Here is a 19,957-nt window from a genome sequence, read left to right as displayed (position 1 = left end):
GCAGTGAGAGCTCGGAGTCCTAACCACTGGACTGCCAGGGAATTCCTAAAAAAGGAATTTTTAAAGTTCTGTCTGTAAATAAAATGACAAATGATATCAGAATTTGGGCATCCACTTAATGTCAAATGAGAGAATGTTTTCTAAAAGAAGCAGGCATATTAAATGCAGTCGGTGTTTAGCCCCCATCTAGTAAGTGTACTAAGAGTTCTTAGGTCCATCCTAAATTTATATAAGCTTTTTTTGTTGTTGTTTTATATAAGTTAAAATAGGAATTCAGGGACTTTCCTGGTGGCGCAGTGGTTGAGAATCCCCCTGCCAATGCAGGGGACACGTGTTCCATCACTGGAGGGGGAAGATCCCCCAGGCCGCGGAGCATCTAAGCCCACGCGCCACAACTACTGAGCCTGTGCTCTAGAGCCCGCACGCCACAGCTACTGAAGGCTGCGCACCTACAGCACGTGCTCTGCAACAAGAGAAGCCACTGCAATGAGAAGCCCGCGCGCCAGGGGGCTTAAACAAATATATGTTTCCACGGTGACCTCGCCCCCGGGCCGACTCCTGACCCCGGAAGTCACTAGACCCTCTCCTTCCCCCGTCCCATCCTGTCCAGTCCCGGCTCCGTACAAGGGACGCTCCGCGTGGAAACTGAATCAGGACTTCCCGGTCCAGGAGGAGGACAAGGAGGGGCCGCCGAACTGCGGGAGGACGCCGGGTTCGACCGCCCGAGGGCAGGTTCTGCTCGGGGCCAACGTCCCGCGCGGGCGGATCGGCCCACAAAGTGTTTCGAAGGCCTGTCACTCAATAACCAGAGGGCGGGCCTGGGAGGAATGTCCAATCAGATGCGGCGGGGCGGTGCCCGGAGAACAATCAGGCGCTCGCGGGCCGGGCCCAGAGAACTATCCAATCAGGGGCTCCAGGGGCGGGTCTCGGGAAACCGTCCAGTCAGGGGGCGGGCCTCGGGAAACCGTCCAGTCAGGGGCCCGGGCAGTAGCAATGCCCGACGCACTGTCCAGTCAGGACGGTGGGGCGCGAAGCATCTCCCAATCAACAGCCAGATGGAAGAGAGTGCCAGGAGCACCATCCAGTCAGAGCACGCTCCCAGCCCGTGAGCGGGTAGTTCTCGGCTAGCCGTGCCGCTCCTGCGCACCTGCGCCGCGTGGGCCCAGGTGTCAGTTCTTCGTACCTCTCGCCTGCGCGGGCTGCGGCAAGGACGCCTGGGAGAGCCGGGAGCCCGGCAGAGATGGTGAGTCCGCGGGACCGGGGCCCGAGACCGGGAGGGGCTGTTACGAACCGTCCGGAACCGGCTGGAAGCGGTCGCGGGGTGGGGTCCCGGCGTCCTGTCCAGCCCCCGCTTGTGGGGCCGGTGTCTCAGGACTATCTTGGTGACCTAGATGTGCACAACTGCTCTCCTCTCGGGGGTCCGGGAACGTCAGCCCCTGGTCGGCTCCTCCCAGCCGACAGCCTGCGGGGGCGGGCGGGGAGCCTGGGGAGAGCTGCTTGGGGGCCCTGGGCTGGGAGGGCGTCTCCCGGTAGGTCCTCCGTCCTAAATGACCCCAGCCCCAGTTCTCATTCCATGGAGGGACACTATTTGTCAGCTGACTGGACGCCTGAGGGGAAAAGATGGAAATGATTCCTGCCCCCTGGGTTCTCACAAGAACCACACAAGGGAGAAAAACTAACGCAAAGGTCAAGGAAATCCCACTGTGAGGTGGAGCAGCACCCCTCACCCCCTCCCACCCCCAAAGCCAAATGCATTGGCGACACAGCGGGGACACAGCCGGTGTCCTTTGTTCAGGGAGCACGTTAGCAGTGGGGGAGGGGTGCCCCTCGTGGTAGCGTGGTTGCACTTGACCCTGAGTCATCTGTGTCTGGGTACCAGTTCAGCACAACCCCTCCGTGGGTTTTTCACCTTGAAAAGATGTATTCACTTACTGGAACCTCAGATTTTCAGCAAGTGTAAAATACATTGAATTAGTACAGCAGGAAATATAAGATAAAATACTTTCAAAGGGGTGAGTTTCAGGAAAAAAAAAAAAGAAAATGTCATACATTACGTTTGTTAAACATTCTTTTAAAATCTCCTCCTGTCTGTAGTAAGTTTCTCAGGTCTGTCCCTTCCTGAACAGCTGCAGAGAAGTGAATACGGTACCACATAGTGTGGTAGGTGAAATTTCACCAAAAATACCAGTTATTTAATTTGTGACAGTAGATGATACTGTTGTTTTTTATTATCTGCAACACACTTTGCTTAAATCTGCAGTAAATTAGTTATTGCCCATGGAAGAGGTGGGAATACACGGATGTTACTTAGATATGATATCAGTTTGTCCTGTCCCATGTGTGGAAGTGTCTATCATATCTGCTTGGCTTCCCGTGGGTACCCTGTGGTGAATCAGGTCTCCCCCTCCCCATAGCCACAGGCCTGCCTGGGGCTCTGTTCCTTTCTGTAGATTTAGTCGTCCATTCCTTTGCCAATTCCGTCCTGTCAGGAGTTGCTGCTGCTTTAAAACCCTTGCAGTGTGATAGACGGATTCCTGCCTGGTACTTCAGAATATTTTGGCTGTTTGGGGGCATTTGTGTGTAAAGTTAGTATTTGTCAAATCCTAAAAAACATCTGGTTTGGCAATTTTATGGAATTTTATAAAGACTCTGTCTTGGGAGGGTTGATATCTTGGTAACACTGATTTCTTTTTAAGAACATGTGCCATCTTGTCATTTATTTCATTTTGCTTTGTTATTATCCTTCATGTTTTAAAATTTTTGTTAGGTTCTTTTTATAGCCTTCATTAAATTGATTTTGTACTACTTCAATTTGGTTTTTACCATGGTATGTGTTATCTTTTTTTTTTGAGTAATAATTTTTATTGGAGTATAGTTGATTAACAATGTGTTGGTTTCTGCTGTATGTGTTATCTTTTTACCTTTTTTAAAATTAATTTTTATTGGAGTATAGTTGCTTTACGATGTTATGTTAGTTTCTACTGTACAGCAGAGTGAATCAGCTATACATATACATATATCCCCTCTTTTTTGGATTTCCTTCCCATTTTGGTCACAACGGAACACTGAGTAGAGTTCCCTGTGCTATACAGTAGATTCTCATTAGTTATCGTTATTTATTTATTTATTTATTTATTTTTTGCGGTATGTGGGCCTCTCACTGTTGTGGCCTCTCCCGTTGCGGAGCACAGGCTCCAGACACGCAGGCTCAGCAGCCATGGCTCACGGGCCTAGCCGCTCTGTGGCATGTGGGATCTTCCCGGACCGGGGCATGAACCCGTGTCCCCTGCATCGGCAGGCGGACTCTCAACCACTGCGCCACCAGGGAAGCCCTAGTTATCTGTTTTATACATAGTATCAATAGTGCATATATGTCAATCCCATTATCCCAATTCTTCCCCCCCCACCTCTCCCTTGGTATCCATACGTTTGTTCTCTTTGTCTGTGTCTCTACTTCTGCTTTGCAAATAAGATCATCTGTACCATTTTTATAGATTCCAAATATATGTGCGTCAATATACAATATTTGTTTTTCTCTTTCTGACTTAACTTCACTTTGTATGACAGCCTCTAGGTCCATCCACATCTCTACAAATGACCCAATTTCATTCTTTTTTGTGGCTGAGTAATATTCCATTGTATATATGTAGCACATGTTCTACACTTAGGTTGCTTCCATGTCCTGGCTATTATAAATAGTGCTGCAATGAACATTGGGGTGCATGTGTGTTTTTGAATTATGATTTTCTCTGGGTGTATGCCCAGTAATGGGGTTGCTGGGTCATTTGGTACTTCTGTTTTTAGTTTTCTAAGGAACCTCCATACTGTTCTGCATAGTGGCTGTATCAATTTACATTCCCACTGACAGTGCATGAGGGTTCCCTTTTCTCCACATTTATTGTTTGTAGACTTTTTGTCTAAGTGTTTTTAAAATTAATTAATTTTTTTGGCTGCGTTGGGTCTTCGTTGCTGTGTGTGGGCTTTCTCTATTTGCGGCGAGCGGGGGCTGCTCTTTGTTGAGGTGCATGGGCTTCTCATTGCAGTGGCTTCTCTTGTTGCAGAGCACAGGCTCTAGGTGTGTGGGCTTCAGTAGTTGTGGCTTGCAGGCTCAATAGTTGTGGCTCACAGGCTCTAGAGGGCAGGCTCAGTAGTTGTGGCACATGGGCTTAGTTGGTTCACGGCATGTGGGATCTTCCCAGACCAGGGTTCGAATCTGTGTCCCCTGCATTGGCAGGCGATTCTTAACCACTGCGCCACCAGGGAAGTCCTGTTTGTAGATTTTTTCTTAAATTTATTTATTTATTTATTTATTTTTGGCTGCATTGGGTCTTAGTTGCTGCGCGTGGGCTTTCTCTAGTTGTGGTGAGTGGGGGCTACTCTTCGTTGCAGTGCGCGGGCTTCTCTTTGTGGTTGCTTCTCTTGTTGCAGAGCACGGGCTCTAGGCGCATGGGCTTCAGTAGTTGGGGCTCGTGGGCTCAGTCGTTGTGGTGCGTGGGCTCAGTAGTTGTGGCTCACGGGCCCTAGAGCACAGGCTCAGTAGTTGTGGCACATGGGCTTAGTTGCTCTGCGGCATGTGGGATCTTCCCAGATCAGGGTTTGAATCTGTGTCCCCTGCATTGGCAGGCGGATTCTTAACCACTGCGCCACCAGGGAAACCCTGTTTGTAGATTTTTTGATGATGGCCATTCTGGCCGGTGTGAGGTGATACCTCATTGTGGTTTTGATTTGCATTTCTCTGATAATTAGTGTTGTTGAGCATCTTTTCATGTGTTTGTTGGCCATCTGTATGTCTTCTTTGGAGAAATGTCTATTTAGGTCTTCTGCCCATTTTTAATTGCAATGTTTGTTTTTTTGATATTGAGCTGCATGAGCTGTTTGTATATTTTGGAGATTAATCCTTTGTCCGTTGCTTCGTTTGCAAATATTTTCTCTCATTCTGAGGATTGTCTTTTCATCTTGTTTATGGGTTCCTTTGCTGTGCAAAGCGTTTAAGTTTCATTAGGTCCCATTTGTTAATGTATGTGTTATCTTTTTAAAGTGAACTTTCCAACTTGCTGTTGCTATTAATTAGAAAGGTAATGAAATTTATTTTTATGTTGAATTTTTATCCTGAGATCTTGTTCAGAATCTTATTGTACGATTATCTTTGTGTTCTGTTGGTGTCATACATGTGCAGCTGTTGAGTTAGGCATTAAGACAAGTGTCTCCTGGCATTGCACATTTGTGCATTTTCCAGATTGGATTGCTAATGTAATGTTGACTGAGAGTCAGGTCATCTGTCCACACTTCATTTGTACCTGATTGTCTTGGAGAAAACAGTGAATTTCATGCCATTTATATGTTCTTTGGTCTCGTTTGAATATTCCTTTGTCCATTTTCCTTTATCCAGTCATGCACATTACCATCTTTTCCCCATTGGTAAGAGTGTTCTTTTATGTATGACTGTTGAATATTATAAAATGGCTTTCAGCAGCTCTAAGATGATTACAGGTAAATCCTGTGAATTGATTTTAGAGTTTTCTGTTGTATCATATAACATCAGTGCAGGAAAATGCATGTGACATACGTACAGTTGACAGAAATGTTTAAAAAAAGTAATCCTCTGTTAAATGAAACTCAGCCCTAAATGTAGAACAAGCTTTCTTAAAAGGCTTGAAATGAACCCCAGTGGCAGACCCCTCTGCCACTCTCCAAATATGACCAGTATGTTGAGTATGTTGAATTACGTGAAGATGTATGTAATTATATGTAATTATGTGTGTATATATATGTATATATTTGTTATTTAGATTTTTAGGTGCCAGTTTGAAGTCTTATCTCAAATGGTTATTTTACTGTTCTCCCTTACTCTGCCCTGCAGCCATTCATTCATATATATGTGTATCGATATCAACGTGTATATACACACACGTGAAAATCTCTGCCCCCCCATATATATATGCCCCTCCAAATCCCCTTGCTCTGCCACATTTTCCTCAGTAATTATATTTGATTTGCTTATTTACTGCTTTCCTCCAAAAGAATTTAAGATCCACATGGTTCAGAATTTTTGTTTTGTTAGTGCTGTAGCCCTAGTGCCTGCAAGTACTGTAACCTAAACAAATTTTACTAAATGAAAGAGCCAGAGGTCAGGTCTTCAAACAAAGCGTTTTTGCATGGGCACGGGGCTTTGGCAGGAGAAGCAGTGTGAGATGTAAGGATGGAATAGGATGTTTCTGTTGGCTGCTCTCCACAGCGCCCGGCAGAAGCTAGCTTATCTCCTCATCACAGTGGGAAGTAACAGTCACACTAGCAAAACAACTGTGAGGTGTGTGTGAAAGAAGGGCAAGTGTGCCAAGCTGGCATGATGTTATTAATTCACTGTTCTCCATTTCCTCTGCTGTGAACTCGTTTTAATCATGTCTGCTTTACAGAGTTATTATAAGTATATTTGTCTTTCTCATATAATGTGTGCTCAATGGCACATTTAAAAAATTAGTATTGTAATATAACAAAAAAATTTTTTTAAAAAGAACGAAGAAAATCCCACAAAAACAAAAAAAAAGAAAAAAATTAATATTGTAAAGTGTTAAATATTTGATGGTTTCAAGCTAGGTGTGTTGGGAGTCCCTGTCTTAGTCAGCTGGGGCACCTGTAAGCTGGGTGGCTTATACACAGCAGACCTTTGTTTCTCACAGTTCTGGAGGCTGGAAGTCCAAGATCAAGGCACCAGAAGATTCGGTGTCTGGTGAGAGTCTGCTTCCTGGTTTGTAGGTGGCCGTCTTCTCACTGTGTCCTCACACAGCAGAAGGGTCCAGGGAGCTCTCTGGGTCCTTTTTATAAGGGCAAATCCCATTCCTGGCCACCTCCAAAAGGCCCACCTCCAAACACCATCACACTGGGGATTAGGTTTTGACGTGAATTTTGGGGGAACACAAACCTTCAGTCTGTAGCAGTCCCCATGACCACCCTAGGTTCAGAGATTCACTAGGAGGCCTCCCAGGCTTCGGTGTATAGTCTGCTCATGGCTGTGATTTCTGACTGCAAGAATAAAGCAAAGTCAGCAAGATTGGGTACCTTTCTCCCTGCATTGAGACTGTCCTAATCCCTTCTTGTCTTGTCTGCCTTAGAGTCCCAGCTAAGCCCCTGCTGGGCAATCAGCCTCTGAAGGTCATCCGAAATAGGTTTTCAAAAGAGCTTTTTAGCAAACTGAAAACTTCTACCTAAAATTCCAAAAGTATATCTTTACTTAAAGATTGCCTGTTTTTTCATTTTGTTTACCTCTTTTTAAAAATTATTTATTTATTTATTTATTTTTGGCTGTGTTGGGTCTTCATCACTTCATGCGGGCTTTCTCTAGTTGCAGTGAGCGGGGGCTACTCTTTGTTGCGGTGCACGGGTTTCTCATTGTGGTGGCTTCTCTTGTAGCAGAGCACAGGCTCTAGGCGTGTGGGCTCAGTAGTTGTGGCTCATGGGCTCTAGAGTGCAGGCTCGGTAGTTGTGGCACATGGGTTTAGTTGCTCCATGGCATGTGGGATCTTCCTGGATCAGGGCTTGAACCCGTATCCCCTGCATTGGCAGGCAGATTCTTAACCACTGCACCACCAGGGAAGTCCCTGTTTACCTCTTTTTGAACCTCCAGTGGGTAAAAGTCATAGTAAAAAATCATTTATGGAGACCTAATCTTGTTTCTGATACTTAGGGTTCCAATTCCAATCCAGGCACCAGTTGGAAACAGCAAGGAAGCTGTGTCTCATTTTTCTTAGCACTGATGGGGATGATCTCTCTAGCATTTATAAAATTACAAGCAGATACCATTAGTATCCATTTTTACCATCCAAGCAGGTGCATTAGCCACAAAACAAAACCATTTTAAGTAAAAAAAAAAAACCCCCCCCCTTTTTTTCCCTCATTGCAGTCAAACCTTGTGTTCATTTCCGAGGGCTGCCATAACAAATTACCACAATGTGGGTGTTCTCTCACATTTCTGGAGGCTGAAGTCCGAAATGAAGGTGTTGGCAGGATCATGCTCCCTCAGAATTCTCTAGGGTCCTGGGGTCATTTCCTGTCTCTCATACCTTCTATATCCCCAGGCGTTCCATTGCTTGTGGCAGCATGATTCCAGTCTCTGTGTCCATCTTCTTCCTCTGCTGCCTTCTCTGTGTGGCTCTGTCTTCACATGGCATTTTCCCTGTCTCCTATGGACACCAGTCATTGGATTAGGGCCCATCCTAATGACCTCATCTTAGTTTGATTACATTTGCAAAGACCCTGTTTCCAAGTAAGGTCACATTTATAGGTATCAGGGGTTAGGATTTCAGCCTATCTCTGTAAACATATTTAGCGTTTACAGGGATAGCGTTACAGCTGGGAAGATACTGGCTGGCACATGTGGGTGGGCCAGGAGGCCCAGCAGCTAGGCTGAAGAAAGGCTGGCTGTCCCCTCCCCTTTGGTTTGTCTAAAATTTTGTTTCAGCTCTAGGAACTGATTTAACTTTTTTTCTCCTGATGCAGTACAATCTTTTAACATTTTTTGCCTATCCAAAGCTCACTTTTGGGAACTTGCCAGCCCTTTCTCCTCCTGCCTGGAAGAGAGAGCAAAAATCACAGGTGTCACCTGTGCTGAACTTTGATTTTCTTCTCACTTGGCCCCCATGGCCACAGGCAGCTGGTATATCCAGTGAGCCAGACCTCCTGGAGTTGGATTGCTTATTTTTACCTCAGTCAACTTTTTTTTTTTTTGCCCCGGCACAGCTTGTGGGATCTTAGTTCCCCGACCAGGGATGGAACCCAGGCCCCAGCAGTGAAAGCGCCGAGTCCTAACTACTGGACAGCCAGGGAATTCCCACACCTCAATCAACTTTTAGCCTCACACCAGACAGCTGCCCTTTCATACCCTGGATGACTCCATAGCTACCCTGCTGCAAAGGTTTGCCATCCCCTCCTCCTTCACTCTCCCACTTCCAAGACAGTGCTTTTGCCATATTTTAGTGAATCAGGGTTGCTCTAGCAAATCCCAGTTCTAATGTGTCTGGTGTCCCCAAAACCACCCCTAGGTCCTGCAGGTAGGACTCACGTGACAGCATATCGTTGGAGTCATGACTGTGATTTGTTATAACAAAAGAGCACAGCAGAATCAGCAAAGGGAAAAGGCGCATGAGGAGAAATCTGAAGGAAACCAGGTGCAGGCTTTTAAGAGTCCTTTCCCAGTGGGGTCGCACATAACACACCTGATAGCCCCAGCGATGAGTTGTGACAGCATGTAAAATACCATCTACCGGAGGCTCACTGGGGACTCAGTTCACCGGGGGTTTTTATCAGCTCACAGCTGATCATGTGAGCATCCTCTGCGCAACAAGGACCCAAAGCCCAGACTCCCAGGCGAAAAGCAGGTGCTCAGCACTAACAGTGTTGTCTGCACAGTCAGAGACAGGGAGTAATAATTAGGGTGATGTGAAACCTTCAGAAATTAAAGTTCCCACACACTGGCCAAGGCCAACCTTGCAAGCAGTCACTGCCAAGGATAAAGTTAAGGTTTGCAATGTCAACTCCTTTCCTGCACACTAAGTAGAGGAAACACTACAGATAACTGTACAGAGAGCATCTCACCTCCAGAAGCTCCAGAAGCTCCTGTTGTTCCCTGTACAGTAGAGATATTCCTGTTATGCTGCTACTCCGTTGAATATGTACTAAATACTGGCATCAGGATTATTATATGAGAGTGTTTTCTTTCCCATGCTCATGGATGTCAGCGGGTTGATGAACTTTTTAAAAACCCATGGCTTAAGGGAGGCATGCAGCTCAGTGGTCCCTGTGCTTAGGGGTTGGCCTGACACGCTCATGTGCCCACCAGGGGAGGGACATGGACGTGAGAGAAATTGAGAGTGCAGCCTCTAGGATGGTTTGTGTGGAATCACTGTCTCCTGGAATTTGAGGCAAGGGAGTGTTTCCTTTGTAGGAAAGCACTGCTGAATCCTCTATATATTTTATACTCAAGGCTAAATTTGCTGTCAGATGTTTTCTTTTTTAAATTAATTAATTTCTTTTTGTCTGCATTTGGTCTTCGTTGCTGCACGTGGGCGTTTCTCTAGTTGTGGTGACCGGGGGCTACTCTTCGTTGTGGTGCTTCTCATTGCGGTGGCTTCTTTTGTTGTGGAGCACGGGCTCTAGGCACGCGGGCTCAGTAGTTGTGGCGCACGGGCTTAGTTGCTCCGCGGCACGTGGGATCTTCCCAGACCAGGGCTCAAACCTGTGTCCCTTGCGTTGGCAGGCGGATTCTCAACCACTGCACCACTAGTGAAGCCCACTGTCAGATGTTTTTGATGTTAAAGTCCTTTGCAAAGTAGGGCTCTTAACCTTATCCTCAAGGTCAGCAAGAGTACTCTTTTATGGGTCTGGTAGGAGAGCTGTTTTGGCATCATGTAATGTGTGTGTGTGTGTGTGTGAACTCAGAACTGGTGGGCAGCAGCACTGGCTCAGTAGTGTAGGGAACGTATGCAGTTCTGACTTCCTATTTTCATGAAAATACACAGAGGAAAAGAGTAGAAACTGAGCTGGTGATAACTATTACACAAAAATGTTAAAATTAATACTTCTTCAAAAGAAATATTTCATTCAGCCAGTTGGACTGTCCTGATGGCCTGGAGTTCTTTAAGACAGTATGGCTTGGATGGACCTAGAGTCTGTCATACAGAGTGAAGTAAATCAGAAAGAGAAAAACAAATACCATACGCTGACACACACACACACACACACACACACACACACACACATATATGGAATCTAAAAAAAAAGGCTCTGAAGAACCTAGGAGCAGGACAGAAATAAAGATGCAGATGTAGAGAATGGACTTGAGTACATGGGGAGGGGGAATGGTAAGCTGGGACGAAGTGAGAGAGTAGCATGGACATATATACACTACTAAATGTAAAATAGATAGCTAGTGGGAAGCAGCCGTATAGCACAGGGAGATCAGCTCGGTGCTTTGTGACCACCTAGAGGGGTGGGTTAGGGAGGGTGGGAGGGAGATGCAAGAGGGAGGAGATATGGGGATATATGTATACATATAGCCAGTTCACTTTGTTATACAGCAGAAATTAACACACCACTGTAAAGCAATTATACTCCAATAAAGATGTTAAAAAAAGACAATATGGCTAGCAGGCCCTTGCAGCAAGTTGGGTTCCCACAGGCCCATGGGCCTCTCATATTTGGTGGTGGAAAGAGAAGGAAAAGTTCCCAGTCCTTCATTGTGTTTGTATTCCTTAAACCTCATCCAGGTTGACCTTGGGCTTCATGTGCTTATGGATGTTGTACAGTAGGAAGGAGCTAAAGTCACTTGTGTCACAAGGGATTGATGGGTCTTAAGATGCAAATATTATTTCATTTGTATAGCATTTTTTTTTCGTTTCTCCAATGTGGTCTAAACCCTTTGGTTGGAGAAGAATAAGCCTTGAATGGTCACAGTAAAAGTGTAGAGATAAGTTCAGTGTGTTAATGCTGTTAAATCTATGAGGATAATCTATGATTGTGGACAGAAAGTAGGAGGTGTGATGACTGGATCACAGAGTAGATGTTAGATGACCATGGAATCTTATTTGAACTTCCTGTGACTTGAGTCCAGTTGTTCAGTGCTGTGAGTCTCACCCATGCACCTGCACATATCTTGGGTGTTTCAGAACTCGGTGGTCTTTGAGGATGTGGCCGTGGACTTCAATCTGGAGGAATGGGCTTTGCTGGATTCTGCTCAGAGGGAGCTCTACAGAGATGTGATGCTGGAAAACTTCAGAAACCTGGCCTCAGTGGGTAAGAATGACATCATTCCTTCACTTAGTCATTTAGAGACAAGCATTTCTGGCACATCACTGTTCCAAGAATTGGATGTGGAAAGGGAATACGTTAACTAATAAGACAGACATGGTCATAACCATCATAGACTTAGAATCTAATAGCTTCTCCCCATGAGACTGAGAATCTGTGTATTAAACTGAGTTCTTCTTTCTGTAAAGAAAGCTCCCTTAGCATCATTGGTGGATATAGATTTCATGGGGCCTTAGGGGGCCCAGTGAGGTCTGTTTTTGAACCATATGAGAATTTTACTTTGTTAAAGTGCTTACCATTTTGACCCCTTATACTTGTTATTGATGAAGTCTTGACATAGCTAAACTCCTCCGTGTCCTTTTTGGCTAACAGGTACCTCCTTTCTTGTAAGATTTGTTACCTTTTTGCTTTCAGAGGATGAGACTCAATTTAAGGCCAATGGGTCAGTTTCTCAGCAGGATATTTATGGGAATAAAATATCCAAGGAGCATAAAATATCAAAGTTCACTGGAAATGATTCCTTGACCTCCATCTTAGGAAAAATTTGGGAAGAACTCAGCCTTGAAGATCAGCACATAGACCAAGGGAGACATCTGAGGTGAGTTGCACTCATGAGAGAAAGCAGTATTTCAGGAGAGAATCTTAGTATGTCATAAAGTTTAAAAAGCAAACAAACAAAACACATGTAAGCCTAGATCAAATTTGTTTATTCATAGAGATTTTCACGATGATTTTTTTTCTTAAATGTGACATTGATGTTGAGTGATAGGAACAGCTGAAAACAATCAACAGAAGAGCCCATGTTTAAGAAACATTGTTTTTGTAATCGTTGTGGTTGAGCCCCCTTCTGTGGCATTGAGTTCATTCCACTTTAAAAGAAGTCAGATAGGGCTTCCCTGGTAGCACAGCGGTTGGGAATCCTCCTGCCAGTGCAGGGGACGTGGGTTCAAGCCCTGGTCGGGGAAGATCCCACATGCTGTGGAGCAACTAAGCCCGTGCGCCACAACTACTGAGCCTGCACTCTAGAGCCTGTGAGCCACAACTACTGAGCCTGTGTGCCACAACTACTGAAGCCCGTGCACCTAGAGCCTGTGCTCTGCAGCAAGAGAAGCCACCACAATGAGCAGCCTGCGCACCGCAACGAAGAGTAGCCCCTGCTCACCTCAACTAGAGAAAAGCCCTCGCACAGCAATGAAGACCCAATGCAGCCAAAAATAAATACATAAAATAAAATTTATTTTTAAAAAAAAGTCAGGGAGAAAATCTATCCATCCACTGAAATTGGTGAAAATGTAATTCTCGTACTTACTAATAAATCATTATTAATCAAACCATTGATAAAATGCTTCTCATTTTTAACAGAAATCACGTGGTGGAGAGACTCCATGAAAGTACTGATCAATGTGGGGAAGGCTTCAGTCAGACTCCAAATCTTAACCTGTACCAGAAAACTCTTACTGGAGTAAAAAGGTATGAATGCAGTACACATGGAAAAGTCTTCACGCATCATTCATCCCTCAAGAGTCACATCGCTGTTTGCACTGGAAACAAACCGTATCAATGTCAGGAATGTGGGCAGGCCTACAGCTGTCATTCACACCTAAGGACGCATGTGAGAACCCACAGTGGAGAGAGACCCTATGTGTGTAAATTATGTGGAAAAACTTTTCCTCGTACTTCTTCCCTCAACCGGCATATAAGGATTCATACTGCGGAGAAAAGCTATGAATGTCAGCAATGTGGGAAAGCCTTCATTGATTTTTCAAGTCTTACTAGTCATGTGAGAACGCATACTGGAGAGAAGCCATATAAATGTAAGGAATGTGGGAAAGCTTTCAGTTATTCCTCAACTTTTCGAAGACACATGATAACACACACTGGAGAGAAGCCCTATAAATGTATGGAATGTGGGGAAGCCTTCAGTTATTCCTCAACTTTTCGAAGACACATGATATCACACACTGGGGAGACACCACATAAATGTAAGGAATGTGGGGAAGCCTTCAGTTATTCCTCGGCTTTTCGAAGGCACATGATAACACACACGGGGGAGAAGCCCTATGAATGTAAACAGTGTGGGAAAACCTTCATTTATCTCCAATCCTTTCGAAGCCATGAAAGGATTCACACTGGAGAGAAGCCCTATGAATGCAAGCAATGTGGAAAAGCCTTCATTTATCCCCAGTCATTTCGAAGGCATGAAAGGACACATGGTGGAGAAAAACCCTATGAATGTAACCAGTGTGGTAAGGCATTCAGCCACCCCTCATCCTTTCGAGGACACATGAGAGTGCACACTGGAGAGAAACCTTACGAGTGCAGGCAGTGTGGAAAAACTTTCAACTGGCCCATATCCTTGCGAAAACATATAAGAACACACACTAAAGAGAAACCCTACGAATGTAAGCAATGTGGGAAAGCCTTCAGTTTGTCCGCTTGCTATCAAGAGCATGTGAGAATGCATCCTGGAGACAAATCATATGAATGCAAGCTCTGTGGGAAAGCTTTCAGTTGCCACATCTCGTTACAAAGACACATGAGAAGGCACACTGCTGAGAAGCTTTATGAATGCAAGCAATGTGGGAAAGCCTTCAGCTGGCCTGAACTTTTGCAACAGCACGTGAGGACGCACACTGCAGAGAAACCTTACAAATGTAAGGAATGTGGTAAAGTCTTCAAATGGCCCTCATCTTTACCAATACATATGAGAATGCACACTGGAGAGAAACCATATGAATGTAAGCAGTGTGGGAAGGCCTTCAGTTGTTCCTCATCCTTAAGAAGACATGTGAGGATACATACTACCAAGAAACACTACATATGAAACTCGGGAACTCCTCCTGCAAATGAATTCATGCACAGTACTTCAGAAAATTCACATCAGGAGAGAAATCTTACAAAAGTTGTAAACCTGGTATTGCCTTTATGAGCCCTTCATCACTAAAGTGGACCCATAGGGAGTGTATTTCCAGTTCTTTTGCAAATAAACATTTAGATGAAAATTAACTGTTGAAGTACTCTTTTGGCTACAGTACGTAAATTTTGCAGGAAGTGTTTTTTCTTATGTTTTAGGAAATAAAGCATCTTTACAGTTTGTTGGACTCATGGGTGATTTGAAGTGTATTTTTAATATATAAGTAGTTTTAATATGTTAGTTCTTTAAATTGTCCTTAAAGGGGTTATTGGAACAATGACACTGTGGTATTTGTTTGTATTTTCCTACTGGCTTAGTGTGGCAGATATTGGATAATCAACCATTATATGTTTTCCACCATGGATTGAGAGAATATTTGTTTAGGCCAGTGGAATCTTATTCTGTTTTTCTTCTAAATATTTGGCAGAAATTTGTAATTATGCAGAGTTCTTCCAAGTGTACAGTCTCATGTGAATTGTTACTTTCAGCTTTTGTCCTTCACTTTGTCCTTGCTTGTGATAGTGAATTAAACAGTGGGTTTTTACTTAAGAGACGCTTGTGATGTGATCATGAGATACAGAGTTCTGGATTGTGTTACGTCAGCATGGGTAATGTTAGGAGCTACAGTTCCCAAAATCCCTTCCCTTTATGATTCTGTGTTCGAATTTACCAGTAGCCTATTGGCATGAGATTTGGAAGGCAGAAATGAAGCCATTACTAAGTTTTTGCAGCCACATTAAAATACGAGAGAGAGATGCATAGGGCCTACTTGGAAACCAGCTTTCAGCCCGTTTTCCTGATTGTTGGCCTTACCAATCAAGAGTATCATCAAAAGAAATTCCAAGTACTTGATTTCTATTTTTCTCAGAGTTATAGGCTTCCATAAATACCTCCAAGAGCTTGGTGTCAGGGATTCAGTCATGTGGTCAGGCACTCACAATTTGGATTTTCCTACAAACCCTAACATGTCCTGCAGACCACTAATTCAGACTCATGTTTAGTGATCTCTGATGCTGTGATTCCACTCTTCTCTAGATGTTAACATATTTTACAAGGTCTAATTTGTATAGCAGACTCTTTGTTCTCAAAACTTTTAGTGACTCTGATCGTGATTCTACCACAAAAGCTACAATGTTGTAGGAAAACAAAACAACCCGTGGGACTTTGTTAAGGTATTGTATTTTTTTCCTTTTTTCTTTTTTTTTTTTTTTTTTCCGGCTGCACCATGTGGCATGCAGAACTTCCCTGACCAGGGATCAAACCTGTGCCCTCTGCAGTGGAAGTGCAGAGTCTTAACCACTGCATCACCAGGGAAGTCCTACTGTATTTTTAAATGCGTTGACTCGGTCCTACATGAGAACAAACATACTCCTCGTGAATTTGGGGAGATGTCTGTTAGAGCTGAATGCAGTTCCTTGATATGGGTTTAATTATTATGTTTGATTCTAAGTCACTAAAAACAGTGTTTATTTTCAAGAAAAATCTTGTTTACTGTGTTTCCAAATCACTTGTATACAAACTGTATTAGTTTCCTAGGGCTTCTGTAACAAAGCACCACACAGCTGGGTGGCTAGAGCAACAGAAATTTTTGTCTCACAGTTCTGGAAGCAGAAGTCCAAAGTTAAGATGTTGGAAGGACCATGCTTCCTCTGAAAGTGCTAAGGAAGGATGTGTTCCAGCACTCTCCTAGCTTCTGTTAGCTCATTGGCTTGCAACAAGCATAACTAATCTTCTCATGGGGGCTTCCCTGGTGGCACAGTGGTTAAGAATCCGCCTACCAATGCAGGGGACACGGGTTCGAGCCCTGGTCCAGGAAGATCCCACATGCTACAGAGCAACTAAGCCTGTGCGCCACAACTACTGAGCCCACATGCCACAGCTGCTGGAGCCCATGCACCTAGAGCCAGTGCTTCGCAACAAGAGAAACCTGCGCACTGCAGCGAAGAGTAGCCCCCGCTCGCAGCAACTAGAGAAAGCCCACGCTCAGCAACGAAGACCCAATGCAGCTCCCCCCGCCAAAAAAAAAATCTTCACATGGCATTCTACTTGTGCATGCCTGTCTCTTCATATGGCATTCTTTTTATAAGGACACCATACATATTGGGTTAGGGCCCATCCTATTCTAGTATGACCTCATCTTAACTACTTATATCTGCAACAACCGTATTTTCAAATAAGGTCACATTCTGAGATACTGGAACTTTTAACATATGAATTTGGGGGGGAACACAGTTCAATCCGTAATACAAATGTATTATTTTTCATGTACTGAGAATATGTTAAAGTATTCCATTGCAATTATGGATTTAAATCAACTAATATTGTTAATTTAAGCATTATACAGTCTGAGACAATATTAGCTGGCATATACAAGTTAAGGTGGTTTTTGTCATATAAACATTTTTATTGTTACATCAACATCTGTCATTAAATGGATTGCTTATTCTTTGTTAATAATAAAAGCTTAAATAATGGTTTTGTCAATGGTCTCTAGCCAAAAGCCACCAGGACCACATTGGTTTGACCAAAGAAAGTGGATGTATTGAGTTATAGCAATTTGAATGAGTGCACAGACAGTGGGATGTACCAGTCAGAGGTTGTTTGGAAGAATATATTTTCCGATTTGGGCTGGTGCTTGGTGAGTGTAGAAAGCATAAGTAGTTGAGGTTGTCTAAAACTAATTGGTAGAACAGAAGCAGTCAGTTATTTTTATTAAAGAGCAGTTGATGTCTAATCTCTAATTTTTTTTTCCGTGCTAACTTAGGTTTTCATAGCACTCCATAGTTTGATGTGACTTGACAATCATCTGTACCTCCTTCCCTCCTATCATTCAGAGGATGACAAGCACGGGGAGCACAGAGTTGCCCAAACTCATGTAGCTCATAAAAATGGAATGTCAGGTTTGAAGGTTTTAGTTTTGCTTAATCTTTATTGGGAAGTGTTGGATATTTAACACTGGAAGGCAAGTGTGATTTCTGAATTTTAGAAAAATGGCATCAAGTTTTACAAAAAGACTCCTAACAAAGGAAGGCTTTCCTTTTATGAGATGTGGATAGGACAAGAGTATAGGAAACAAACAGGTCAGTGATTATGGATGGGGCATTTGAGAACAAATGGGCACCTGTTCTTTTCAGGGTGATGGCGTGTTCATTTTGACTGTTGGTGTTATCTCTGCACTTATAAGAACTCATGGCGCTTCACTTAAAATAGTGAATTTTATTGCATGTATATTAAAAATAATAGAAAAACAAAGCCTTCGTTTGCTAAGGGAATTTTAAAACTCCTGAACCTTGACACCCAGCCCACCTCCATCTTGGGATCCTCAATAAATGCTGAAGGACCTGGAGGGGGCCGGGAGAAGGACTTGGGGCCAAACAGATTCTTGGAACTTGGTCTAAAGTTAGGAAACACCTGCAAGGACCACGTCTGTCCTTAGCCTCGCACAACAGGAGAGAAGTGAAAGGGCTCCTGGAATCTTTCTCCGAGTTTATGCTAGCTTCCTCCAGTGAGATCTCTGGGAATGCTCTGGTCTGAACCATAAAAGTGCCCCTACAGTTCTCCCCAAGAGACCTGCCTGGGGGCATCTTAATCTTTGGGCATCAGCGTCATGCCCTTCCTGGGCCTGTCTGGAGGCCATCCAGCTCTAAAATTGCATCAGGCCGGGTCCTGTGACTTCTTGCTGGGAGACATCATGAGGGTTCTACACTGCCACATGTGGAACGTTGCGGCAGCTGCATGGGTCTGGGAGATGACAGAAACACAGCAGTAGCAGAACCTGCGACAAAGCGACAGACGGCCTGTGGCCACAGCAACCCCCGCTTCCTCAGGAGCATCAGCTCAGCGCCCACAAGCTCCAAGGCGCACACCAATCTCAAAACCTCCAGGGACGTCAAAGGGACATCCAGCCATGGCCTGCCCGTTGGCGCCCACGCGCATACACCCACTGCCCCACGATCATCCACCACCGGAGGATTTAGGTTGCAGGTGCACCAATCCCGCTCATACTTATCACTTCCAGTCGCGCCTCCTCCCCACCTCCCCTCTGGGTCGTGCCCCACCGCGGTGCATGCGCACTTCTACCAACGCCTGTGCTGAGCGTAGTCTCAGCCGCTGTGGCCTGTGGGAAATGGAGATCTCAGAAGCAGACGCCCAGAGCCCCGCCCCCAGACTCCTCCTGGCATGCAACGCGACTGCCTCTTAAACACCGCTGGAGACACCAGGGATTGCAGACTTCGCAGAAGTGTGCAGGTGCTCGTGGGTGGGGCGACTGAGAGGCCGCCCAGGGAAAGATGGAAGTCGGGTCACCACGTCTTGTGCATCAGGAAGACTTACCTCTGTGGCCTGGAGATGTGTGGTCTGCGCTCCCTAAGCGCCCATCCTCGGCGTCTCCGGGAGGACATTGGGGCCACCCAGGGTGGACGGAGTGGAGTCTACGGGCACATGAGACCAGCAGAGAGCGCTGCTGAGGGGACCACAGTGCAGGACACATGGCTGCCAGTCGACAAGACAGACACCATGGCTGCCCGCATTGAGTTTCCAGTTGGAAAGCAGAGTGACAAAGGGTAAAGGTAGTGATGAGTGTGTTGCTGGTAGAATCCGCAGCAGTGTGGGGGGCTGGAACATCACAACCCAAGCCACGTTGGGCCCCGACACTTCTTCCACAGGTTGGGTTCTTGTGGTTCTTAGGGAGAGAGGCGTTTTGTACTGTGCAGGTTCAGGAAGTGTGAAGTCCCTGTTCCAGGAGGAGAGATAACAAGTGAAATAGATGACGTATCTGATGTTGGTTAGTTCTAAGTAAAGAGAGCTGTTGGGGAGTGGGGGAGTCGCAGAGGCTGTAGGCTGTGTATCTCTGGGAGTGTATTAGTTTCTCTGGAGACATCATCTTTGCCAGTGTGTCTGAATTTATGTGTCTGTGTCTGAGTGTGTCCACGTGTATGTCCCAGTGACAAAGTTTGTGTGATTTTGTCATGCCACCACATGCATTTGTCTGGGGAGTTTCAGGTGTTATGAGTTGTGGTTCCTGTGTCCTGACAGGAGTGCCGATTGTCTGTGCATCTCACTGCATGGATGACTGTAGTGTTTCTCTGTCTCTGGGTTTTCCCCAGTGTGTGTACTGAAGTTTTTGAGATCTGATCTCTTAGGAACCTTTAAATACACAGTACAGTATTATTAACTATAGTCACCTTGCTGTTCATTACATCCCCATGACTTTGTGTGTGTGTGTGTGTGTGTGTGTGTGTGTGT

At 44.9% G+C, this 19,957-nt stretch overlaps 1 protein-coding gene across 1 annotated transcript; it reads left to right on the top strand.

The window, feature by feature from the left end:
• The first annotated feature begins 1,161 nt into the window (after positions 1-1,161).
• Positions 1,162-15,866, top strand: LOC114893251 (zinc finger protein 555-like). Its single transcript, XM_029218935.1, is given in 5 exon segments — positions 1,162-1,243; positions 11,658-11,784; positions 12,337-12,397; positions 13,162-14,564; positions 14,567-15,866. Coding segments are annotated over 5 exon segments (1,677 nt in total). The 5' UTR covers positions 1,162-1,240; the 3' UTR covers positions 14,650-15,866.
• The last annotated feature ends 4,091 nt before the right edge of the window (positions 15,867-19,957 follow it).

The sequence above is a fragment of the Monodon monoceros genome, unplaced genomic scaffold, assembly GCF_005190385.1.
Source record: "Monodon monoceros isolate NGI ecotype Baffin Bay Population unplaced genomic scaffold, NGI_Narwhal_1 Super_Scaffold_12, whole genome shotgun sequence".
Taxonomy (NCBI): Eukaryota; Metazoa; Chordata; class Mammalia; order Artiodactyla; family Monodontidae; genus Monodon; species Monodon monoceros.
The sequence above is the reverse complement of the archived record's forward strand: the minus strand, read 5'-3'. Positions and strand labels throughout refer to the sequence as shown.